Raw genomic sequence first — 26610 nt, 5'->3', positions numbered from 1 at the left:
CGCTCCTAAGTCGAGGTAGGTAACAGATAAAAGCTGATATATGAGCAGGTAAGGACAAAGAATAAATATCTCGATCTGACCCCACTCGCTACATCCACTTAGACCTGTTCCAATATCCAGCTTGATTCAATTATTCCAATGATCGTATTCGATCGGTTCTTGATGATATAGAACGTATCAGACACAATAATTGACAGGCTTAAGAAATAATCGAACTCAGAAAGCGAATTAACAAAACTGAAATATATTACAATAAAATATGTAATCATACAGTGCAGATTCAGAATTTGATTTACAGGTTGATAATAATTTAGTATTAACAGAATAGTTAAAAATTTTCTTGTGCTTGCATGATACCATGCGTGATTCAACAGAATTTTACAATTGATAAAATTGAACAGTTTTGAAAAAATAGTGAAAAAATGAATTATAGAAATATTTTTTAAAATGTTCGGGGTCGTGGTTCAGGCAGCGGAGGATAGTTAATCAACTACAAATTCTTATAAATTTAATATGAATAAATTCTAGACTCTTAAATGCTAAAGCGCTTGTCGGCGTGGCCAATAATTTAACGAAGAAAAATTTATGTTTTTCTGCACTGAAATATTTTCGAAGCGTAGATTGGGGCCCCTTATGACTTATAACTCACGTGAAATTCCTTGGTAGTCGTGGTTTTCTTCTTTAGATCAAAAATCGTTTGATCGGCGGCAATCCAGGCTTCGGTTTCAGCACGTGGGGAATTTTAATTTAAATATCTCCTTCACCGAATTAATTAAGGGATAGTTTACTTTAAGCTTTTAAATTTATCGATTGATGAAAACAGAAATTTATAAATAACAAATAGATTGGCCTAAAATATCGGCTCACAAATAGAACATTTAAAAATCGAACAAGAAATTTTACAAATAGGTCTTTGGTAACTATAAAAAGAGATCTACACGGTAAGGATTTCAAAAGGGAAGTGCTGCTCTTTTCTCTAAGCTTTTAGGCTAGACCTTGCTTCTCGGAATCTCAATGTAATAATTTGCATAAAAATTTGCCATTGGTAGAACGCTTGTGACGTAAACATGACGTCAGTGGCAAGTAGTAGAATACAATTCCTTTAATTACAATAATAATTTAATTTATGTAATTCTTAAAACTGCTTAATCTTCTAGACATAGTTCCTCTCATACAATGTACACGTGCTAGTGTAACTGATAAGGCAGGGTTGTTGTCTGATAATAGATTAACATGTGTTGCTTTCAAACGATCACCGTCTTGGTGCTATTTCTATGCACTGTGATTGGTTTAGACCTACCAAAGAGATTTAATTACCATGTGGTTCAGTTGAATTAAATTATTAATAAATTAATATTCTTGTACAATTTTTATTAGGTTTGAGATTATTATAATTAATTTCTGCCATTTTATCAATAATAGAATTTCATGCTATGACCTATTTAGTTACAATAAGACCTGACGCATAATACAATTTCTTAAATAATAAATAATTTCAACAATAATACATACATTTTATTTTTTATTTTGAAATTCTTGATCCTTTATTGATAGTTTTATAATTTTTAGGAATGATATTTTACCTTGCATGAGAACCGGTATGATATTTGACAATGCTTTGAATCAGTCAGCTGCGTTCGAACTGTTTTTAAAACATCTGATCGATAGTAAACAAGTGTAACCTCAAAATCGGTGAGCGATTCATAAATAATTTGTGCTTTATTCGCAAAATAATTATAATTTTATTGAATAATTTTCCTAGAAAAATATTCAGTACAGAACGGTACTCTTATCAAATATACAGTTATTGATAAGTAAGCTTTATCGCTCGGTCGCTAACTATTCCTTTAGCAAATTCTTTCATTTTAAAAGGTAATCACAATTTTTCTCTCTTCTCATGAGATCTATTTGAAAAATTCATCACACAAAAGCCCCCAGGATATTTTAAATAGGTAATTGGGAGACGAGTCGAAACAATGACTATTTGAAAAATCCGATATTGTGATGAATACACTATTTCATCTCCTTACTTCTACGAAAACTCAACACTTAACACTAAAAACAATATATCGTGCACTTTTGGCTACGAAAAATAAATAATTGATTGTTCCTTCCATTGGATACAATCGAAATACAATAATTAATGAGGTCTCTTTGGATCCTTCATTAAAACAACTCCACAACTTCCATTCACGGGTGGCTTATGAGCAGACCCATAACTATAACAACTATACAAGATTTCACATATTACTTCTTAAGATTTGAATAGTATTTGCAACAAATATAGACTTTCATCATTTTTTCATAGTTATTACAAGTTTCGACTCTTTGGTTTGGCTTTTACATAAATTGGGTGAGAGTGTGATTTTACTTCGGTGACTTGACAATCGTCTACCGTTTGACTCGAGCAATTTCTTATTGCGCTTAGTACGTTGCGTACAAACAGGGTTACACTTGAAATGGCTTTCTTGATTTTTATCAATGTTGGTTACAATATTAAGTCCTTAAGATTACATTTATCAATTTGAATTACAATTCATGATCTTTTGATGCAACAGTAATAAATTTCACATTTAAAGGTAAGAATTTCATTTTCTTTGGAGTTTTTTAGAGATACATTCATATATGACATAGAACATGCGCATTTCGTGCAAATTAACATAAATATATATTTTTGGTTGCGTTTTTGCTTATGATTTCACATTAAATAATATGTTACATTAATAATTGAATAACGATATTGCTTTGATTCCTATACATTGACTCTATGATTTCATACACATTGGTTGGTGGGACGAAGAAAATTATCGAACAGGCTTTGGTTCTGAATAGATTTCTTGATCAATTCTGTATTTCGAGGTTATATTTACGCATTTTTTCAAATAAACTTTGTTTATTTTCTTTCTTCCTATTCACTACTAACTTCATCTGATTTCTAATTTATAATTATTTTCTGTGGATAATACAATTTTTGTTTTTGTTTTCCAGTTGGGCGGATATAACTAGGCGATTGTTTCTGTGATGATTGTAACATGAGGCAGATGGCTTGATCAGGTTGGTAAATTTTTAAAGTTGTTTTCAGTTTTATTTTCTTGATTTAAAGTTGATAATAATTTCTTCATTTGATGTGGATTAATAATATTTCCTTATTAGCTGAGATGCGGCGAAGTTTAGGTTATGTTGATTAGGCTGCAGTAGAAAGATGCTAGTCTGCAAAGATATGATTTGATGGGTAGGCTGTGACTATGAAGAAGTTTGATAGTTTGTGTAATTCACAACGTAGCTTCCAGTTGATTAAAAGATTATTATTTCCTCAAGCCCCCATCTAAATTTGATTTCTCTATTGTTCCAAGTTTCCGTTCCAATTTGCAACTATCCGTTTTATCAAACTTGGTTTAAAACGAATGTGCCGGTGGTGTAGATCATTTCCTACAAATTCATTTCCTCTTGGTCGGCCGGTAACATGCAGTTTAATCTTTTTAAACCTTACATGCCGGTGGTGTCTGTGTGTCTTTCCAAATGATATTTTCCTTTTTTGCATGCCGGTGTACAGTCTACTGGATTTTAACCGGACGTGACTGCGGTGGTTGTAGGTCCTTCTTGATACTGTCTTCCTTTTTCTTGCATTTTGGTGTAAGATTTGATGTAGGATTTCAGCCTAACATGACGGCGGTGTAGATGAATTCTATCAATGCTTTCCTTTTCGTTGAACTTCTATTTTGCTTGTGTGTTGTTTTGATTTGTAGATTTTCAGTTTTGGTTTGATTTGATTTGCTGCGGGTTTTATTTTTCTTCTGTTGTTTAGTGGACTATCTTCATGAGTGCTGGGTTTATCTGTTGCAGGTGCTGTCCTCGGTGGATGGACGGTGATGTGGGCGGTCGGCGGTCCGGGCTGCTCTTCTACGTGGTCGGCAACGTCCTTGGACTCCTGGTGTCCGGCGCGCGGTGGTATGGGCTGTCCCTCTACCTGATGGATGTCGTCCTCGGCCTGGCGGGTGATGTCGTCCGGCTTCTCTTGGCATTCTGCGGGTGGTGGTACGGGTTGTCCCTCTACGCTATCGATGTCATCCTCAGCTTGGCGGGCGATGTCGTCCGGCTCCTCTCGGCGTTCTGCGGGGTGTGGCACGACTTCAGTCTTGACATTCTCGGTAGGTTGGTCTTCCTTATATGTGTCATGTTCACTTGCCTGTTTTATGACCTCCTCGTCGAGTATGTTGCTTCTGCATGCATGGGCTCAGTCTCTGGTCCAATATTGATTTTTATTGTCTGATGATCCCCCTCGATTTGCCGTGTTACCATCCTGCTTTCCTCTGCTGCTTCCTTCAACCTTTGTTCCTGTTTTTCGAAACCTTGTTCACTTGCTATCCGCATCTGTCGGACTTCTTCAATTATTTCTTCATTTGCTCGTGTGTTTCCTTCATATGAATTTTTTACTACTTCCAGGATGATGTTTGCCCAATATAGCGGGATGAGTGTGTGGTCTTCGGTCAGCGGTGGGGATTCTGTAGTGTGAAGTACAGACGTCTGGACCTCTGGGACGGCGGTGCATGGGCGTTTCTCCTGCGCGACGTCTTCCGTCCTTGAAGTCGCCGATGTGGGCTCCAGGATGCGGTGTGGTTCTTCCATAATTTATCGGATGATACAATGATGCAAGTGTGTTGAAACGACCGCAAACATGTGAGGTTATGTGAAGCGATTATAAGTGAATGATCAAAATTGAAATAGTGTGAAAACTTCGTTCAATGAAGAAATACAGAAGTGTGATTCAATAATATGTTCAGTGATGAAGTGAATCAAATTAGCAATATCGTTGACATAAAACGAAAATGACATAAAGGATACACAATGAACACTTATGCAGTAATACAGGTACGCCTCTTATAATTTATTATTACTATTATTATAAATATTTTATTCTTATAATTTCTTGCCGCAATTATATATAGGGCTAGTATTCTTCGCAAAATTTTATATAAAAGCAGTGATACTCTGCTTAAATTATTCCGCAATATATCCGTGATTTAATTTTACTTCCCTCTTTATGTTTTAAAAACTTTTAAAACTGTAAATAACTTCAATCCTCTTTTCTGTAAATATTTATAAATTGTTTCAATATAGACCTAATATTCTTCAATAATATGACCTTTCTTATGATATCTCTTATACCTATGACTTATAGTATGACCAATTTTCGAATAACACGATAATAAAATTCTGAGTTCGATTTTTTCTCTAAAAATTCATCAATCGATAAATTTCTTTTCTGTTCAAAAATTGGGTATGGTACTTCTTGTTATTTTATATAACAGTGAACAGTCAATATTAAATTCGAAAAAATTCACAACCATGAATTTTTCAAAAAATTTTCCCGTTGTCAGCGCTATAGTATACTGAGCAACTAAATAATCCTCGCAGTCGATTATCCACCTCTTCAATGCCTATCACTGTTGGGCGCCAAATCATGTAGTGCGTTTTTTAATGGCTTCACACATGTAGGGTGAATCTTGCACTGAGTCAATGGTGTAGCGGCTATAAATTTTGCAATGGCGTGTGAGGACGCTGAGTGAACACCAGACTGATTGACTCACTACAAGACTCAATACAATTGTCGGAATCGCGGGAGGCCTAAACGCTCGCTCACCCTTGATTCCTCTAATGACAAATTGTATAATGATGAAATTTTTATAAGTAGTGTAGCGATCGCTAAACACTGAAGACGGATACCTTAAAATTATTACCTGTGAAGAATGAGCATACAAAATCATACAGGTCGAGCAAAAATCCCGATGTAGATAATTTACGGGACTGCGTCTCTAATAAGTTCTGAAGGATTAAAATACGGTATTTGAACCAAATATCGTTCAGAATATACTTCGAGAACAGAGTCTTGTCGGTTTTAAGCTCTATTGTAGGAATTTATATGATCTATGGCTGCCACTGCTGTACAATTGATGTGTTCGCTCCTAAGTCGAGGTAGGTAACAGATAAAAGCTGATATATGAGCAGGTAAGGACAAAGAATAATATCTCGATCTGACCCCACTCGCTACATCCACTTAGACCTGTTCCAATATCCAGCTTAATTCAATTATTCCAATGATCGTATTCGATCGGTTCTTGATGATATAGAACGTATCAGACACAATAATTGACAGGCTTAAGAAATAATCGAACTCAGAAAGCGAATTAACAAAACTGAAATATATTACAATAAAATATGTAATCATACAGTGCAGATTCAGAATTTGATTTACAGGTTGATAATAATTTAGCATTAACAGAATAGTTAAAAATTTTCTTGTGCTTGCATGATACCATGCGTGATTCAACAGAATTTTACAATTGATAAAATTGAACAGTTTGAAAAAATAGTGAAAAAATGAATTATAGAAATATTTTTTAAAATGTTCGGGGTCGTGGTTCAGGCAGCGGAGGATAGCTAATCAACTACAATTCTTATAAATTAATATGAATAAATTCTAGACTCTTAAATGCTAAAGCGCTTGTCGGCGTGGCCAATAATTTAACGAAGAAAAATTTATGTTTCTGCACTGAAATATTTTCGAAGCGTAGATTGGGGCCCCTTATGACTTATAACTCACGTGAAATTCCTTGGTAGTCGTGGTTTTCTTCTTTAGATCAAAAATCGTTTGATCGGCGGCAATCCAGGCTTCGGTTTCAGCACGTGGGGAATTTTAATTTAAATATCTCCTTCACCGAATTAATTAAGGGATAGTTTACTTTAAGCTTTTAAATTTATCGATTGATGAAAACAGAAATTTATAAATAACAAATAGATTGGCCTAAAATATCGGCTCACAAATAGAACATTTAAAAATCGAACAAGAAATTTTACAAATAGGTCTTTGGTAACTATAAAAAGAGATCTACACGGTAAGGATTTCAAAAGGGAAGTGCTGCTCTTTTCTCTAAGCTTTTAGGCTAGACCTTGCTTCTCGGAATCTCAATGTAATAATTTGCATAAAAATTTGCCATTGGTAGAACGCTTGTGACGTAAACATGACGTCAGTGGCAAGTAGTAGAATACAATTCCTTTAATTACAATAATAATTTAATTTATGTAATTCTTAAAACTGCTTAATCTTCTAGACATAGTTCCTCTCATACAATGTACACGTGCTAGTGTAACTGATAAGGCAGGGTTGTTGTCTGATAATAGATTAACATGTGTTGCTTTCAAACGATCACCGTCTTGGTGCTATTTCTATGCACTGTGATTGGTTTAGACCTACCAAAGAGATTTAATTACCATGTGGTTCAGTTGAATTAAATTATTAATAAATTAATATTCTTGTACAATTTTTATTAGGTTTGAGATTATTATAATTAATTTCTGCCATTTTATCAATAATAGAATTTCATGCTATGACCTATTTAGTTACAATAAGACCTGACGCATAATACAATTTCTTAAATAATAAATAATTTCAACAATAATACATACATTTTATTTTTTATTTTGAAATTCTTGATCCTTTATTGATAGTTTTATAATTTTTAGGAATGATATTTTACCTTGCATGAGAACCGGTATGATATTTGACAATGCTTTGAATCAGTCAGCTGCGTTCGAACTGTTTTAAAAACATCTGATCGATAGTAAACAAGTGTAACCTCAAAATCGGTGAGCGATTCATAAATAATTTGTGCTTTATTCGCAAAATAATTATAATTTTATTGAATAATTTTCCTAGAAAAATATTCAGTACAGAACGGTACTCTTATCTAATATACAGTTATTGATAAGTAAGCTTTATCGCTCGGTCGCTAACTATTCCTTTAGCAAATTCTTTCATTTTAAAAGGTAATCACAATTTTTCTCTCTTCTCATGAGATCTATTTGAAAAATTCATCACAATATAAACCAATTGACTTAAATGATGAGAATTGCTGAGATATTTCATTTAGTCAAATGCTGATGAATTAATAATTATCAATATAAAAAAATACAGCATTTAATTTGGTTTTTCGTTCAATAATAAGTTATTATTAATTGACTTTAACAGATAAGATATTGAACAAAGCATCGGTCAATAATTATTATCCATAAATATTTATAAAAATTGAAAAAAATTGGAATATAAATTATACAAAATTATGAATATTATACAAAATCAATATTCTCATATTCTCAATCAAAATATATCAACTAGAATATGAAATATCATTCTAGGTGATGAACTCAATTCGGGTTTGAGCCATCAATTTAGAAATGCTCCAATATTCATAATTACGTGCGTCAAAGGAGAATTTATTCATAAAAATACGAAGATAGCTTTGCCCATTGAAAAGGCTAACGCTTTATATTACATTATGGATTTCATTAAACGTTTTTCCCCAATTTGGAGTCTCTATCAAGAATGAATCGACTCATCATTCATAATGAGATGGGTTCTTAGCAGAGATGAGAAAGTAAATAATACGAAATAGAATTTCAATAGAAGCTCTTGACCAATTCACAAGATAATTGAGCAAAAATCCTTTTCACCCACGTATTACTGGTTTTATATCACTCCCAATTAATACCGTAACCGTACCTCATGAATCTCTTAGTCCTACCCCCCGAAGTTTATAAAATCAACTCAACTTTCAACCTAAGAGAAGCAAAACTCAATCAATTCAATCAATTTAATAATGAAAAGGATTAAGGAATTCTTATAAGATCAACCCCTTACATTTAACCAGGGGAATAAACTCAATCTATACGATAGAGGTATCTCCTACACACAGGTTTCCTTCATATTTTATTGTACCGTAACTCTATTTTTGTGTGTGTGTATGAGTGTATGTGCGTCTGTGTACACGATATCTCATCTCCCAATTAACAGAATGACTTGAAATTTGGAACTTAAGGTCCTTACACTATAAGTATCCGACACGAACAATTTCAATCAAATGCAATTCATGATGGCGGCTAAAATGGCGAAAATGTTGTCAAAAACAGGGTTTTTCGCGATTTACTCGAAAACGGCTTCAACGATTTGATCAATTCATACCTAGAAAAGTTATTGATAAGTTCTATCAACTGCCACTAGTCCCATTTCTGTAAAAATTTCAGGAGCTCCGACCCATCTATGTAAAGTTTGATTTTAGATTCCAATTATCAGGCTTCAGATACAATTTAAAGAAAAAAATTCAAATGGAAAAGATTGAACATAAAAATCTCTACAATTAATGTTCAGTGACATTTCTACCTAAAATTGGAAATGAGCACGAAATTCCAGAAAATGTGATTATCCAATTGCAAACTGTTGGTAACTGTTGATTCTATTGAATGATCCACTATGAAGAGATAGCAGACCTCGTATGTCTCCAGCGTTACTGTCCTGTCACCAGCTGACTCAGATCTTTGTTTATAAGTACACTTGAGATGCGCGGGAACACTAGCGTCAGGTGATCAATTTTCATAACGGCAAGGAAAGTTGTGTAAGTGCACCACACCAGATTTTTGTATGTAGCATTCTAGAAAATAGATTGATTTGATTTAACAATAATAAGGCAGGACTATTAGAAATATGGACTTATAAGATGGAGCAGTAACGATTGCTTATTCTATAAATGATCCCAATGAATCCAGTCGAATAAAATCAATTTAATTACGTAGATAGATTGAAAAATGCAATGATATCAACCCAATAAATTCAATCTATTTAGAAAGTAGAGTTGCGGACATATGGATGCGGATGAACCAGTACGGTTCATCTCATAAGTCCATATTACCGCAATCATGCCTTCTGAATGGATTGAATTTATTGGGTTGATCTTATTGAAAATTTTAACCCTTTCACGTCATCAAATTGATTCTCTTTGACTGAATTCATTGGGATAACTTCTAGAATAACCAATCGTTACTGGTCATTCTTATAAGTCCATATTCCTATAGTCCTGCCTTGATATTGTATTGATTGAGTTTATTTTCCTGGTTGAATTTATGAGGTTGATCTTATAATAAATTATTCTTCAATCATTCTTCATTATTGAATTGAATTGACCGAAAATCAAGTGACGAAGCAGTGTGTAATTACATAACCTTAACTTTTATACAACATCAAGATTCTATCAAAATCTTTGGAGAGAAATAGTACAGGCTAAGCCTAGTTTTCCTCCAATGTCATAATTGTATTATGATTATAGTATACAATAAATGAATGAATGAATGAATTGCATTGATTGAGTTGCTTCTGATTGGTTGAATGTTGAGTTGGTTTTTCTATGAATGAACACAATAAATTCAGTCAAAGAGAAACTCTAATCATTAATGAGTATGGATTGAAAAAATCTATAAAATGGTACCGATAATGAGGGAGGAATTTAACTGCTCAAATGATGATATCTTAAATAGATCAAATATATATATTTGAACATTGACCCTCGAAAAAGCAGTCAGTATGTGAGTGATTATAAACATTTATAAAATATCACCGATAATGAGGGAGCAATATAACTGCTCAAATGAAGCAGTCGAACCTCTCTATAACGAACCTCCTCTTAACGAAATCCTCTACACAACGAATTTTTACCTGGTCCCATGACATTTTTTTAATTTTGGCTGCTAATTTAACGAATTTCGGACCTCTCAACAACAAAGTTTTCTCTTGACTTCAACATACGAAGTGTAGTATGTATAGGAAGCAGACGGTCATTTTAAAGGAATTTTTAGTTTCAGCAGAAATGTCAATTAATAGACTAATAATAATGGGCAATTCAGGTTGGAAGAAGATAGGGTGGTAGACAGTCAATAGAGGGTGAAACACATGTCGGAAATTGAATGCAAGTTACTGGAAATTGAATTCCAAGAACTTGTCATTATTGTAGACTACTGGACTTTCCCATTCTTGCTTTTGTAACACATTTAAATTCTTTGAACTGACTATGATGATCATGATGGCTGTGACGAACCTGAGGAGAAGAATCCGTCAGAACAAGAAGTTCAACCGAAAATTACTCACTTTTTCAAATATAAAACATAAAAAATAGGAAAATTGAGTTATTATAGTATTTATGGTGACGTTATTGACAAAATAACCGTATTTTGCGTTCCATCTAATAGTAGTGTAAAAAGTTGAAAAATATTGCTACAGAGTATGTACTTTGATTAAGTTCTACTAATAGTACAAAATCAAGCTTTCTGGAAATAAGTTGGTGAGTTTACTTACTCATTACATTCTATAAATATTCAAAAAAACATGTTTTTTTAAACAGCATGAATTTTCAAATTTCCATATTAATATTGGCCTAATAGGTATAATATACCCTACCCACGTTCGCGATATGTTTTATGTATCATATTCATTTATTTACCGCCGTGATACGATATTATAAGATCCATAGGATCGTGGCACTTTTTTCTGACAGAACAACCTCTCAATAACGAATACCTCTCTGCAGCGAATTTTTTCTCGGGATAATCGACTTCGTTATACAGAGGTTCGACTGTATATCTTTGAACATTGACCCTCGAAAAATCAGTCAGTATGTGAGTGAATTTTCACACGTACATGTGCGCGAGTTTGCACACGTCAGATGGTCAGATGAGCCCCGCAGTCTATCGTAAAGCACTAGATTTTATATTAGCCACTTTTTATATATTGCACGTTCACTTAACGAGCTTGAAACGTGCATCGATGACTGGTGTGGTCACTAGGAACTGGAGCAGAGCCGCGTTTATAAACGCCCGCGTTTGAGCGTGAATAAAGCAATATTATTTATTATTTTTGTAGCGGGAATCCGGTTGGTTGAAGATAAGAAGCAGCAGACATATTACTATGACGGCAGCCCACTCGTTTTCAATATTTTCGCCTCGATATGAATTATTCACATCCGTTAAGTGTATTTATATATCGTTGGCGTAACTGGTAAGAAGTATTTGATCTTACTGAATTCGAGTTTAATGTCTATGTCTTCTTCTTTTTCTTCTTCTTCTTCTTCTTCTTCTTCTTCTTCTTCTTCTCCTTCTCCTCCTCCTCCTCCTCCTCCTCCAACCCTCTTCCTTATTCGCCTTATTTTTTTTCTTCTCCACCTCCTACTCCTTCTTCTCTACTTTTTCCCCGTTTCAAAACCTAATGATGTGCTACGTCATCTAGTCAGGCCGGTATTAGGAGTATTAAATTTGAACATCAAGAAGTCTCTCTCCTAACTACCGTTTTTAAGGATGAATGCGCCTGCGTCATTTGCTGATCATATCGCATTGAAAATTCGGCATGAAGCAATAAAATAACATTCTGAATTATTGATTTATGGCCAAAGGCTTCTTATACTTGATTACATTCTACACTTTTTTTACAATTTTTACTGTTTGTTTACATTTAGAGCTGTATTCCCACTTATCAGTGACAGCTAAAGTGATCGGTACAGTGGGAATAGAATATTATTCCCATAAGTTCTGATTAGACTGTTCCCACTGGCTCAATCATGCTGGGTTGGAACAGTGCAATCATAACTCAAGGAAATTATATTTTCACTGTGACACTTTCACTGTCACAGTTGTATGGGAATCCAGCCAGCTTTTTACTTTCCTTGCCCTATTAGCATAGGTAATAGATAATTAAGGTACTATATAAGGTATGTGTGTGTGTACGAGTGTATGTGCGTCTGTGTACACGATATCTCATCTCCCAATTAACGGAATGACTTGAAATTTGGAACTTAAGGTCCTTACACTATAAGGATCCGACACGAACAATTATTTCAAACAAATCCAATTTGAGATTGCGGCTAAAATGACGAAAATGTTGTCAAAAACACGGTTTTTCGCGATTTTCTCGAAAACGGTTTCAACGATTTCGATCAAATTCATAATTAAAATAGTCATTGATAAGCTCTATCAACTGCCACAAGTCCCATATCTCTAAAAATTTCAGGATCTCCGCCCCATCATAGCAAAGTATGATTTTAGATTCCCAATTATCAGGCTTCAGATACAATTTAAACAAAAACTTCAAATGGAAAAGATTGAACATAAAAATCTCCACAATTAATGATCAGTGACATTTCCACCTAAAATTGGAAATAAGCTCGAAATTCGAGAAAATGTGTTTATTCAATAACGGAAACTGTTGGCAACTGTTGATTCTATTAAATCATTCACTATGAAGAGATAGCAGACTTCGTGTGTCTCCAGGTTTATTGTCCTGTCACCAGCTGGCAGATCTTTGAATAGTAGACTTGAGATGCGCGTCTACACTTGCGTCAGGTGATAAATTTTCATAGCGGCAAGGAAAGTTGTGTGAGTGCGCCACACCAGATTTTCGAGCTCAGGTTCTTGGAGCAAGTTCTCCAACCCAGGGGGTCACTAGTACAAGGTGCGGCAGAAAGGATGAACGGTTTTCAAAAAGTAATATGTCGTTACCTATGCATAAAAAAAACATTTATTTACAGAACAATATTCACATTATTTTACAATTTTAGAAAATTAATGTTTGAAAACAATATCTGACAGGTGACGGCCGTTTTCAGCAATGCACTTTACAAGCCGCTCTCGGAAGTTGGATTGTACTCTTTCTAACATTGCCCTGCCAATTTGTTCGACTTCCTCACGAATTGCTCCCTTTAGTTCTGAAGTGTACGTGTTTATGCTGGTAAACACGTGACTTCAGAAACCCCACAAGAAGTAGTCGCACATGGACAGGTCTGGAGAACGAGGAGGCCAATCAATGTCACCAAACCGAGAAATGATGCGACCACGAAAAACAGCCCGAATTGCTTCCATTGAATTTCTTGCTGTGTGAGCTGTCGCCCCGTCCTGCTGAAACCATACTTGCCGGATAGGAATACGTTTCCTTCTTAATTCAGGAAGGAAGAATTCAGTGAACATCTGTCTATAACGTTCTGAGGTTACAGTTACAGTGGTCCCGTTGTCGTCTTCAAAAAGTATGGACCATAACAAAATACTGCTCACAGCACACCAAACTGTCACCTTGGGACTGTGTAATGGTCTCTCATGCATTAATTTTGGATTTTCATCTGACCAATAACGATAGTTCTGCTGATTAACGGTACCATTCAAATGAAAATGTGCTTCATCTGTCGTAAACAAAATGATGTTTTCATTTTGGTCAAATATGGCCTCCATTTCTCGAGAAAAATTCAGCCGCTTTACATAATCGCCAGGATTCAATTGTTGAACCATGGCCATTTTGTAGGGATGAAATCCTAGATCTTTATGTAAAGTACGCCTTACTGACCGATCACTGATGTTCAGTTCAGGAGAATGTCTTCTAGCAGATCGATTAGGACTACGGAGTATGGCTTGCCGAACTCTTTTTCATTTTGTGGAGTGCGTACAGTGCGATGAGCCCCTGTGGTCGTTTATTCATCACTGTTCCTACTGAACGAAATGATTTTACCCAACGTAAAATGGTGTTACGATTGGGTACATTTTCATTTCTCGCAAGATTGAAATAACGACGAAACTCGCGCTGAACTGTAATGATACTCTCATTATTACGCACAAACTGTCGTAAGTAAACACACGATGTTGCACATTCCACGAATCCATGATGCCGATTAACAATGACTAGAAAAAATGGTATGATCTACCGAACACATTTCACTTCAGCTGGCCCAATCCGACTACCCAAATCAGAATACTATCTGTTCTAAAAACATCCACCCTTCCTGCCGCACCCAGTATTATTATCAATAATACAATATACATTCTCCGTTTTTTAGAAAAACTCAAATCATAAAGATGAGGAATATCTTCCCTTTATCCTACTCCTCCTTATCATCATCCTCCTTCTCTTCTCCCTAAAATTTCCATTCTCTGAAAAACTACAGAACGTTATCCTACCAAGTTTTCTGACTCTCAAGATTGAAGTCACAAGAAAAATCAATCTTACAAAATTGTCGAATAAGGAGATGAGATTGATAGAGAGCACAATCGATGTAGTTTATCAACAAAAGATCGAGTGGAAGATTGACGTTTCTGAATCGGAAGAATGGAGACGAGACTCCTTTCAAAACGCAGAACTTTTCGTGGAATGAAAAGTGAATTTGAGGACTCCACCAATCTCTTTACCAATCCAACTATAGATGTGATGAGATCTACCGGATTGAGGCCTAACCCTATTCTTTCTATTTTCTTATTTTTCACTCTCCTCTCCTTTTCTTTTTCAATACAGTTCTTCACCGTTTCTCCTCTCTTTCTTCTTCAAATTTTTTCTCCTCTTTCTTCTTTCCTCCCAAGTAAGAGGTCAAAAGACATTCATCTTTTACTCCTCCTTTCTCTTCTTCTTCTCCTTTTTCTCCCCATTCATGAAATTTTCTCCTTCTCTATTATTTTCTTCTTCTTCCCGTTCTTAAGTTTTTTCCATTCTTTTTATCTATTCGTTACATTCCACAATCTCAATATCAAATTGAAGATTTGGAGAAAATCAACAGGATAAACCCAAAACTGTTTCTCCCCCCAATTTTCATAAAAATTGTCCAAATGAGGTTATTGAAACTTTTTTATAAAGATCACAAAATGTACAGTCCAAATACACATTATACTAGACATTTTGTATTTGGGTTGATCAGACATATGAAATAAATTATTATTACACTTATAAAGGCGTTTATTGATTGAAACATTTTTCTTCCTCTTCTCCTTGTTCTTCTTTTCTCTGTGTTATAATCATTAAACCCTATTGACACTGACACTTTTCATCCTCCTCCACCTTTCGTCCTCCTCCATATCTCCTTCTCCTCCTTCTCCTCCTTCTCCTCCTTCTCCTCCTTTCCTCCTTCTCCTCCTTCTCCTCCTTCTCCTCCTTCTCCTCCTTCTCCTCCTTCTCCTCCTTCTCCTCTTCTCCTCCTTCTCCCCTTCTCCTCCTTCTCCTCTTCTCCTCCTTCTCCTCCTTCTCCTCCTTCTCCTCCTTCTCTCCTTCTCCTCCTTCTCCTCCTTCTCCTCCTTCTCCTCCTTCTCCTCCTCTCCTCCTTCTCCTCCTTCTCCTCCTTCTCCTCCTTCTCCTCCTTCTCCTCCTTCTCCTCCTTCTCCTCCTTCTCCTCCTTCTCCTCCTTCTCCTCCTTCTCCTCCTTCTCCTCCTTCTCCTCCTTCTCCTCCTTCTCCTCCTTCTCCTCCTTCTCCTCCTCCTCCTCCTTCTCCTCCTTCTCCTCCTCCTCCTCCTCCTCCTCCTCATCCTCTTACCTACCTAGTTCTTTCTCCTTCCTCTATTCTCCTCATCTTCTTCCAACAACCCAAACCGTTTCAGTGTTATTTCGGAGAAGAGTAATCAATATACACCGTTCTTTCTCTGGTCTTTCTCGCTGTCTTCAACAATCACATTTGCATTGCACCAATGGTGGTGACCAACGTTGGACAAAATACAATACCCGGTCTCCGACCGGCTTTAGTATGTATTATTCCATCCTCTACCAAAAGCGTCCGATGCGTTTTCGACAATTGAAATCGCAATAATTTCCATATTCAGTTCGAACAACCAACCGATAAATTCACTTTGAACTGTCATTGAATTCCTCCAAACAAACATAAATACTCCTCATTCAACTAATGCTGACAATATAGAACAAATCCAACCATAGTATGACCCACTTTAAACTGTCAGTATTCTTAATGACTAACATCAATACTCCCCATTTATCTAATACTGACAGTCAAAACAAATCCAACCAATCGAGGTTCACTTCATACTGTCATAATATTCCCTATAGCTAACATAAATACTTCCTATTTATCCAATACTGCCAGATCAAAACAAATCTATCCATAGTGAGATTCACTACGAATAGTCAGTTTTCTCCATATGTTCAACATTAATGCTTCCCTCTAACCAATGCTGACAGTATTTTGGTGATAACATAGGGCCATCGGTTGGATTTAGGTCTGAATTGTTGTGCTTCGCTTTGCGTTCGATTTGAAATGGCATTATTTGTCCATTGGACAAAGCTTGCAGTTGGGAAGTGGCTATTTGTGTTTTTGATGGCTTGGGTGGTTGTTGTTGATTTTTCGAGTGTACAGGGTTTTGAACCATGTACGAGATTATCAATCAAACTGAGAGTGAAATGACGTACGCACGCAGCAACAGACAAATTTGTATGCAGACAGACAAAGAAAATATTAGAAATACTTCACTTACATGGGCTACTTTTGTACAAATTAATAAAAACAATATAAAAACCTTGTAGTACCTTTTACTATTAAAAATTTGAAAATATTTCAACGACTTGTTTGAATAGTTAGACTCTTAAGTTAGGGTCGAAACTAGTCGTTGTTGAATTATTTTAAAGTTTCTAATAATAAAGGGTACTACAAGGTTTTTCATTGAAATATTAGGAAAACTAGCCGTCAGGCTTGCTTCGCTCGCCATATCCGTCTAGCCAGGGGGCTCCGCCCCCTGGACCCCCGACTGGATCGTCCAAGAGTGAGGTCAGCAGGCTCGCTTCGCTCGCCTGCATTTTTCATTTGAGCATTTTCATCATATGTTAGGACGATCCAGTCGGGGGTCCAGACTAAACGACTGGCTAAACGGATATGGCGAGCGAAGAGAGCCTGACGGCTAGTAATATAATATTCCCAGGAATAGCTCTGATTGAAGTAGCATTGCCCAATCAATTTTTTCCGCGATAAATGCATTTCAATCTTCAACTTGGTGCCAACCTAACAAAGTCAACTCAACTTAATGCCAACCTGACAAAATTATTAATTTAGTTAGCTAACAACTGTTTCGAAGAGATACTCTCTCTAGATTATAGTTCTATATTAACATATGGTATGGTCTTTTTTCAATTATAATTAAGAGAATAAGAAGAATACACATGCTAAAAGACGAACTTTAAACCCTTAAAAACCACCCTTAGAGTTGAAATATTGCCAAAAGATTTCTTAGTGCGCCTCTAAAGGGTCAACTGAACATACCTACCAAATTTGAACGTTTTTTGTCCGGTAGATTTTTAGTTCTGTGAGTGAGTGAGTTAGTCAGTCAGTGAGTGAGTGCCATTTCGCTTTTATATATATATAGATGATTATGAAGGCCAACGCCCTCAGCAACCACCTGACGTATGCATACAGACGGATAGAATGCATGCAGATGTGAGAGAACATACGCAGATAGACACGGATGTATGTGTGCGTTACAAAATTGGTGAACACCTTGGCGGAGGGATTCTTTCCCCGTCAGTCTGTAAACGTCTTTTTGTTTTGTGTGCGTTTTCCTTAATTCTTGAGGAAAGACAAGTTAAAAAAGTTAGGTGTGATAATTTTATAACTTTTTCATTTGAGATTTCATTTGCTGCTCTCGAGATCATTCTCGATAATCTCCACCAGGATGCCGTTATTCTTTCAAGTGACGAGACACATTTTCATTTGTCGGGATCTGTTCATGAACAAAATCATCTTTATTGGGCAGCCAATAATCCATACAACTAAAGGAAGTCTTTCAACGAGAAATCTAAGTAATTCCACAAGTGATGATTGAGCGAGCAATGGCAAATTTTAGAATTGGGTTAAGACCGTTAAGTGAATGTGTGAAAAGTAACGGAAAACATTTGGATGACACAATCTTGAAAAAAAACATTGTCAGTAATTCATGAAATTCACTGTTATTTGCAAAATGTTATATATTACAATATGTTTTAATTGTATGAATGTTTAATTATATGTTTTAATTGTACCCTGTTCATTATTCATTCATTCATTCATTCATAGACAATAGATACAATGGAGGTAGAAACAACAGGCATTCGCCCAAAACTGCTTTGAACCTTAATTTGGAATACACAGTCTAGAGGTTATGTAAATTATAACTTAATTCACATACTATTTTGAGTCCAAAAAATGTATGTACTATTCAAATTCCCTACTACTCCATGGCAATACAGAATAATCTAGAATACTCTATCTGCATCTCAAGAGTGTTTCGTTTCGGTAGCTTGATTTTTCGATCACCCTATATCAAGTCAACCCTTTCCATCTTCCCCCTCCGACATAAATTCAACCTCCCCCTCACACTTCAGGCCCCGTTCACGGTCATGGACGATTAGTTGGTTGAAGACTGTTCATCATATTTTATTGAAAAACTTCCCAATAATAACTTAGCGAGAGTTGGAACTCTTTAGAAATTTCTTGCTCGACTAGAAGACATTTTGTCTCCTGTTGGAGAAGCAGCAGCAGCTGAGCTGAGATAAGTTTCCAACAAGAAACTCGACTCCTTTTTTGTTGCTGAACTAATTCATTGCACCCAGTAATTTACTGATATCCTCTCGGCTGAATGGTACCAAGGAATTCGCCATTTCATGGATGAATTCTCGCAATTTTGCAGAGATATATGAATGAATATTCCAATCGAATCTATGAGACACTTTAAGAAGGATTGTACAGTGATATTATATGAATGAATATTTCTATCAAATCTATGAGACACTTCCAGAAGGATTGTTCAGTGGTATATGAATAAATATTTTTATCAAATATATGAGACACTTCCAGAAGGATTGTTCAGTGATATATGAATGTATATTTTTATCAAATTTGAAGAACATTTAAACATTTAAAGAACGATTGTTCAGTTTATTTAAATATGATGAATGATTACAATACCCCTATGTTTCAAAAGAAAGCAGTGATGATTTAAATGATAGGCTTCTATTATTTATCATAGTTCTGTTGATCATCAATTTTTTTCTCCAAGCATGAATCATATTAATGTGTAATATTCATTCTTTAATAATTTCTATATTATGAACGGAGTTTGTTCTCTTTCTGTGTAGAAAATTTCTCCGTATTTTCGAAATATGTATCAATAATATAGCTTTATTTACATTCTTAGAAGAGCAAAAGCCTCTCTTATGAGGTATATGTGATTGGCAACAAATACAATTTCACATTAATTTACAATATACAATTTTTTACTTCCCAATTCAGAGTCTGTCAATATTTTTCCCCATCTTGCTTCATATTATCAAGATAATATAAAGATATGTTTCCAACAAGAAACTCGACTCCTTTTTTGTTGCTAAACTAATTCATTGATCCCAGTAATTTCGATAATCGAGCATTATCTCTAGCCTCGGCTAGCAACAAGTCTTCAACTAGTTGCAAAATTTCATCCCTCCACCGGAGTGCTGGGCGTCTCCTTCCTCTGGTCATGGCCCCGTAGTGTCCATTCCGGGCATGTCTCCGCCCATCTGTCAGCTTCTAAATATGTAATACATTTACATAAATATTAAGGAAATATTGCGCTTGAACTTGAAATACTCCATATTTAGCAGAATTAAGACAATCTTTATCCTTAAGATCCTTTCGGATGTTCTGCCTTGCCGTATTACCCAATGTCATTTCCTATCAACACTCAAGTTCATAGGTTATGCATTCGGATCTTCATGTTTTCTCACTAAAAATTTGCACTTCAACTTCCTGAGTTTTTATTTTATAAAGTTTAGAATCAAGAAAGCTATTTTCAAACACAAATCCACTTTTAAATTGCAAACAAATATAAAATTTGTATAATAATATTGAACTGAAAATTTCACATTACAAATTTTTCCATGGCAACCAAAAAAACAATCTTTATATGAAAACCCATTTTTTCCTGTTGTCTAGTAGTGAAGGGAATGTAGAATTCCATACTAAATGGGAAGATTAAATTGGGATCATGAAAAATTTGAAAAAAAGAACGCTTCTCTATCTATAATTCAACAATCGAGCAACAATATAACATTATAATTCAACAATTATAACAAGAAATAATGGAAACTACTACCTTTCCCTCTCAGTAATCAAAGAAGTATTCGAATTTTGATCCAAAAAATTAAAAACAGACCACAAACCTTTACAATGGCTTAGAAACATTTCAAATTTCAATTTCAATTTTAATTTATCCATTTATTTTTCACACACATACAAGTTTGATACATAGATTAATAAAAAGAATACATGAAAACAACAACAACAATACACATTAGAACAAAATAAAAAGAAAGTGGTGCAAAAAAAAAAAAGAAAGTGGTGCAAAAAAAGGGTTGAAGATTGAAAGGTTTTTCCAACTATAGATATCCATGTACAGGGAGAACCTTCAATCCTTGGAAAAACGCTTTCTCATCTTACAATTCAATAATCACGGATAGCAGTTAAAGAATGAAGCTACCGATTTTTCCTACTCAGTCATCAAAGAGCTATTAGAAAAAAATGGGGGTATAGACACTCCAGATACTTCGACCGGAAAAACAGAATTAGAGAAGATCTGGTCCAGCCTATGATATTCAAATTACTCGAATAAAAATGCGTAGTAGATAGCTTCCGGAAATGCAAAACTTTATTGAAGAGGTTGCGGGTTTGTATTCACGCCTCCCTTCAGACGCAAAGCTGTTATCGGCTGGCAGCAAGAGTGCACTTCCCATTTTTCTCCATGGAGTGTCGTTTCAAGGGACCACAACCACAAACACCGTAACACCGCAGCTCCTTCTCGAGAACACAAACATCTTCAAAGCACCCCAACAATAAATCATTCTCTTCCGAAACGTTCAAGTCCATCCACATGAAATTATTTTCCTGAACCATTTTTCTTGTTCAGTTGATTTTCTTGTTCATTTTTCTTGTTCTTGTTGACAATGACTGGAGATGAGCGCCAGTTTTTTGCCTATCAAATATGTTGAGCAGGTTTTTGGACGATGATTGATTCTCTGTTGACACTTCACTTAACGCAGCTAGGGTAATTTGAAGATAGGTGGCTGCTATTTTGTGCATGGTTTATTATTGAGTATCCGTCAAATCCGTGAGAAAAGGTAGCAAGCAATATGCTAGCCAATCTGTCGGTGATTTTCATGTTGTAATGATGTGTGGCAGAGAAACACATTTGTCGATGTATAGTGGAATTGTAAACACTATTTACTTGTGAAATTACTCATTTAATTACTATTTATTGAATTATTCATTGATAATTTTAACTGTTAAGTAAATTCTGTGAGTAAATTCAACTGTTAAGTGAAAATAAAGTTCACTGATATAATGTATATTTATATTTGAATTTACATGTTTATGGTACCTTGTCAAGCAGCCTCTTTGAGGTTTGCTTAAGGTAGCTTATTTATTCAATAAACGTTTTTTCTATTATATTTCTATTCTATTCTATTCTATTCTATTCTATTCTATTCTATTTCTAATCTATTTCTATTCTATTCTATTCTATTCTATTCTATTCTATTCTATTTCTATTCTATTCTATTCTATTCTATTCTATTCTATTCTATTCTATTCTATTCTATTCTATTCTATTCTATTCTATTCTATTCTATTCTTTTCTATTCTATTCTATTCTATTCTATTCTTTTTTCTATTTCTATTCTATTCTATTCTATTCTATTCTATTCTATTCTATTCTATTCTATTTTATTCTATTCTATTCTATTCTATTCTATTCTATTCTATTCTATTCTATTCTATTCTATTCTATTTCTATTCTATTTCTATTCTATTTCTATTCTATTCTATTATATTTCTATTCTTTCTATTCTATTTTATTCTATTTCTATCTATTTCTATTCTATTCTATTCTATTTCTATTCTATTTCTATTCTATTTCTATTCTATTTCTATTCTATTTCTATTCTATTTCTATTCTATTTCTATTCTATTTATATTCTATTTCTATTCTATTTATATCTATTTCTATTCTTTCTATTCTATTTCTATTCTATTTATTCTTTTCTATTCTATTTCTATTCTATTTCTATTCTATTCTATTATATTTCTATTCTATTTCTAGTCTATTCTATTCTATTTCTATTCTATTTATATTCTATTTCTATTCTATTCTATTCTATTTCTTTATTTATTTCTATTCTATTTCTATTCTATTTCTATTCTATTCTATTCTATTCTATTCTATTCTAATTCTATTTCTATTCTATTTCTATTCTATTTCTATTCTATTTCTATTCTATTTCTATTCTATTTCTATTCTATTTCTATTCTATTTCTATTCTATTTCTATTCTATTTCTATTCTATTTCTATTCTATTTCTATTCTATTTCTATTCTATTTCTATTCTATTTCTATTCTATTTCTATTCTATTCTATTCTATTTCTATCTATTTCTATTCTATTCTATTCTATTTTTCTTATATTCTATTTCTATTCTATTTCTATTCTATTTCTATCTATTTCTATTCTATTTCTATTCTATTCTATTCTATTTCTATTCTATTCTATTCTATTTCTATTCTATTTCTATTCTATTTCTATTCTATTCTATTCTATTTCTATTCTAGTCTATTCTATTTCTATTCTATTTTATCTATTCTATTCTTTCTATTTCTATTTCTATTCTATTTCTATTCTATCTATTCTATTTTATTCTATTTCTATTCTATTTCTATTCTATTTCTATTCTATTTTATTCTATTTCTATTCTATTTCTATTCTTTCTATTAATTTCTATTCTATTTTATTCTATTCTATTCTATTTCTATTCTATTTCTATTCTATTTCTATTCTATTCTATTCTATTTCTATTCTATTTCTATTCTATTCTACTCGGAAACTCTTTAGAAACATTGATCTTTCAAGAAGGGCAATACAAAACATCATCAATGAGCAAGTGTTCCACCTGATGGAGCCACTGAAATCATTCATCTATTATTTTATGGGCAATAGTTAATTCCAGAATTTACTATGAACTAACAGGCATTCCCCAACACTGAGTTCATATCTGATTTAAGAAAACGAGAGATATTTTTCCTAGATAAAGAGACAAAAGTAGTACAAAACTATCAAGTTTCTATCAGAGGATACATAGATAGATAGCCTGATAATATATCAATATATTGATAGATTGATAGATTGATAGATTGATAGATTGATAGATTGATAGATTGATAGATTGATAAATTCATAGATTGATAGATTGATTGATAGATTGATAGATTGATAGATTGATAGATTGATAGATTGATAGATTGATAGATTGATAGATTGATAGATGATAGATTGATAGATTGATAGATGATAGATGATAGATTGATAGATGATAGATTGATAGATTGATAGATTGGTAGATTGGTAGATTGATAGATGATAGATGATAGATTGATAGAGTAATAGATATATTGGTTGATAGATTGATAAATTGATAGATTGATAGAGTAATAGATATATTGGTTGATAGATTGATAGAGTGATAGATGGATAAATATCTTTCTATTTATACTTTGTGACATAATAAGTGCTGTAGGTAAAATAAAGGCAATAAGAACCCCCTCTTCCATTCAACCCATAAAGAAGGGGTGTTGAAAGAGATTGAATACTTTCACAATAATGAAGAATAATATGGATTCTCATGGGAGGTTGATCTTTGAATTGGAAAGAAAGTGGCCCTTAGAACAGGGTTTTTATGTATCCTTCATATAACAATCAGGCAAATGTCCCATTGCTAAAAGTATGATGATATGAGGGAATGACAATAAATTTCACAAGAGTTCAACCATTCAATTGGCACATTAACAAAGCATCTTCCAGGAGCTTCCTTTTATATCTTCTTTAACCTGAAATGTAACTCTCCTCTCATATTATTGTGAACCACCAGAGCTACTTGCATTCTCTTGTTCAATAATACTGATAATATATTCCAGAAATAACGTGAATGGGATCCGAAATCATGTGGGTTCAAAGCAAACATTGAATTGACACAACAACAAAGGCATACTTGCATAACCATGGCATCTTCTAGGAGCCTTCTTTTATACCTTCTTCAACCTGAAATGTAACTCTTCTCCCATATTATTGTGAATCACCAGAGCTACTTGCATTCTCTTGTTCAATAATACTGATAATATATTTAAGAAATAACGTGAATGGGATCCAAAATCATGTGGATTCGAAGCAAACAGAGAATTCTTCCCTCCCAATATCAATTGATGGGTCACGCAGTTATTTCCAGCACGTTGATTCAAGAGGATTATACGATTAGAATATTGCATTGGTGTTTGTTTTTCCGAAATGTCTCGTAAATATGAACTGAGGGAAGAAAAAAGAAGAATTCTGCTGTCCTTTACCCATGAAACTTCTATATATTCCTGGAGTTCTATATAGATAGTTCCATGTCTATACTCTGTTGTGGGACATAGCGAAGTTTTGGCTTACTATGGAAGGGTAGGTTGGTGTTTGGCTTTTCAAGTAAAGAACATCAGACGGGTCCTGTTTTCTCCTCCTTCTTTTCCCCCTCTCCTCCTCAGTATCAACCCTTTCTTTGTAGGGACCCGTATCGTTCCGCAGTCAAACTATGGAAAAAGGGTAAGCGATACGGTCCCTTCCCTTCCGGGACTTTGCGATCCTGTCCGCTTTCTGGAAGTTTCATAAGCTATGGCACGACGCAAAAATGATAAACTATTCGTGAACAAGTGATAGTGCGAGGCTGGCAGGCAGGCGAAGAAAGTTCCAAAAAGGACAATAAGAGGAGAATGCAGGCTCCAAAAAGAACAATAAGTGAACCCGTTCTTCAAGTTTGGCGAAATATGTATAAGTTTCATTTGTTTGTTAAATTGTATACATTTGAGTCAATAGAAACCGAAAAACGAATCAAGTTTCTCAAAAGTTCAATTCAACTTCATATGTTCAAGCTAAGTAGTGGTAGTGATAGACTTAAAAGTCCCAACTCCGCCTAATAAAGATTTTTTCATTATCATGTAAAACAAATTGTTTTCTATAGTTCTTTCTCTTAGAATTAACCATATGTATAGGTGCGTACAGATTTACGCGCCGCGATCATGAGTAATTCACTTTTAATCAGCTGATGCCAAGCTTTTTATATCTGTATCTTACCGTTTCTGTAAAAATACAGATATAATCAGCTGATTAAAAGTGAATTGCTCATGTTTGCGGCGCGTATATCTGTACGCATCTTAATACGTAGGTTATATTTTGTTATCTTATGCGGTTATAATTGATCTTATTGAATAATCAAAATTTAGTTTTATCAATAACCATTAACATTAATATTAATCTTTTCTTTCTCCAAGTAGCTATAATATTTTTTTCGTGTTTTTCACATGTACTATTCTATCATTCTCTTTTATTACTTCTCTAATATATTTTTGTAATAATTTGTAGTGATATATTTGATGTATTCATGAGTGCGTTTGGGCTGTTATGCCTGTTGCACTCCTTAGTTTTTCGTAAGAATAAATAGGTTGTCAAAATAAAATCAATGTTGACGTTGATTTATCTATTTATTCAGTCATGTACAAATTTTCATTCTTATGTGAGAAGGTACAACAGGCTTATGCCCAAAATTGTCCCTTGTCAAATTTTTACTACAGTCCAAATTAAATTGTAGGTTAAGCTACTATCACTTATTAAAATAACAATTTTAGACGTGAACGTTTATGATTATGGATTTTGAACGTGACAATTGAAAAAACATGGTATGAAAATTATAAAATACAATAGTAATGTGGTTTCTGCACTTTATAAACATGTGTTGGAAGAGCTGTAAAATTCCGGAAGAATGGAAAATTTCAAAAATCGTATCAATATTCAAAAAAGGAGAGAGAAATAATGTATCCAACTATAGAGGAATCAGCTTGCTACAAGCGGCTTACAAAATTTACAGCAAAATAATTGATGGTAGACTTCAACCAATCTCAAATACCATTTTG

General features: G+C 34.1%; 2 protein-coding genes across 4 annotated transcripts in view; both read left to right on the top strand.

The window, feature by feature from the left end:
* The window catches only part of LOC111057684 (growth hormone secretagogue receptor type 1-like), a 298361-nt gene that overhangs the window by 105589 nt on the left and 166162 nt on the right, over window positions 1-26610 (top strand). The gene's annotated exons all lie outside the window — the stretch shown is intronic.
* On the top strand, window positions 3788-5135 carry LOC120351478. The gene is made up of 2 exons (XM_039429032.1): window positions 3788-4148; window positions 4444-5135. The coding sequence occupies exons 1-2, from the start codon at window positions 3818-3820 to the stop codon at window positions 4446-4448; spliced, it is 336 nt and encodes a 111-aa protein (XP_039284966.1). The 5' UTR covers window positions 3788-3817; the 3' UTR covers window positions 4449-5135.

This window comes from Nilaparvata lugens, chromosome 1 (genome assembly GCF_014356525.2).
Source record: "Nilaparvata lugens isolate BPH chromosome 1, ASM1435652v1, whole genome shotgun sequence".
Classification (NCBI taxonomy): Eukaryota; Metazoa; Arthropoda; class Insecta; order Hemiptera; family Delphacidae; genus Nilaparvata; species Nilaparvata lugens.
Note: the sequence above shows the minus strand (reverse complement) of the source record. Positions and strands in the feature narration are given on the sequence as shown.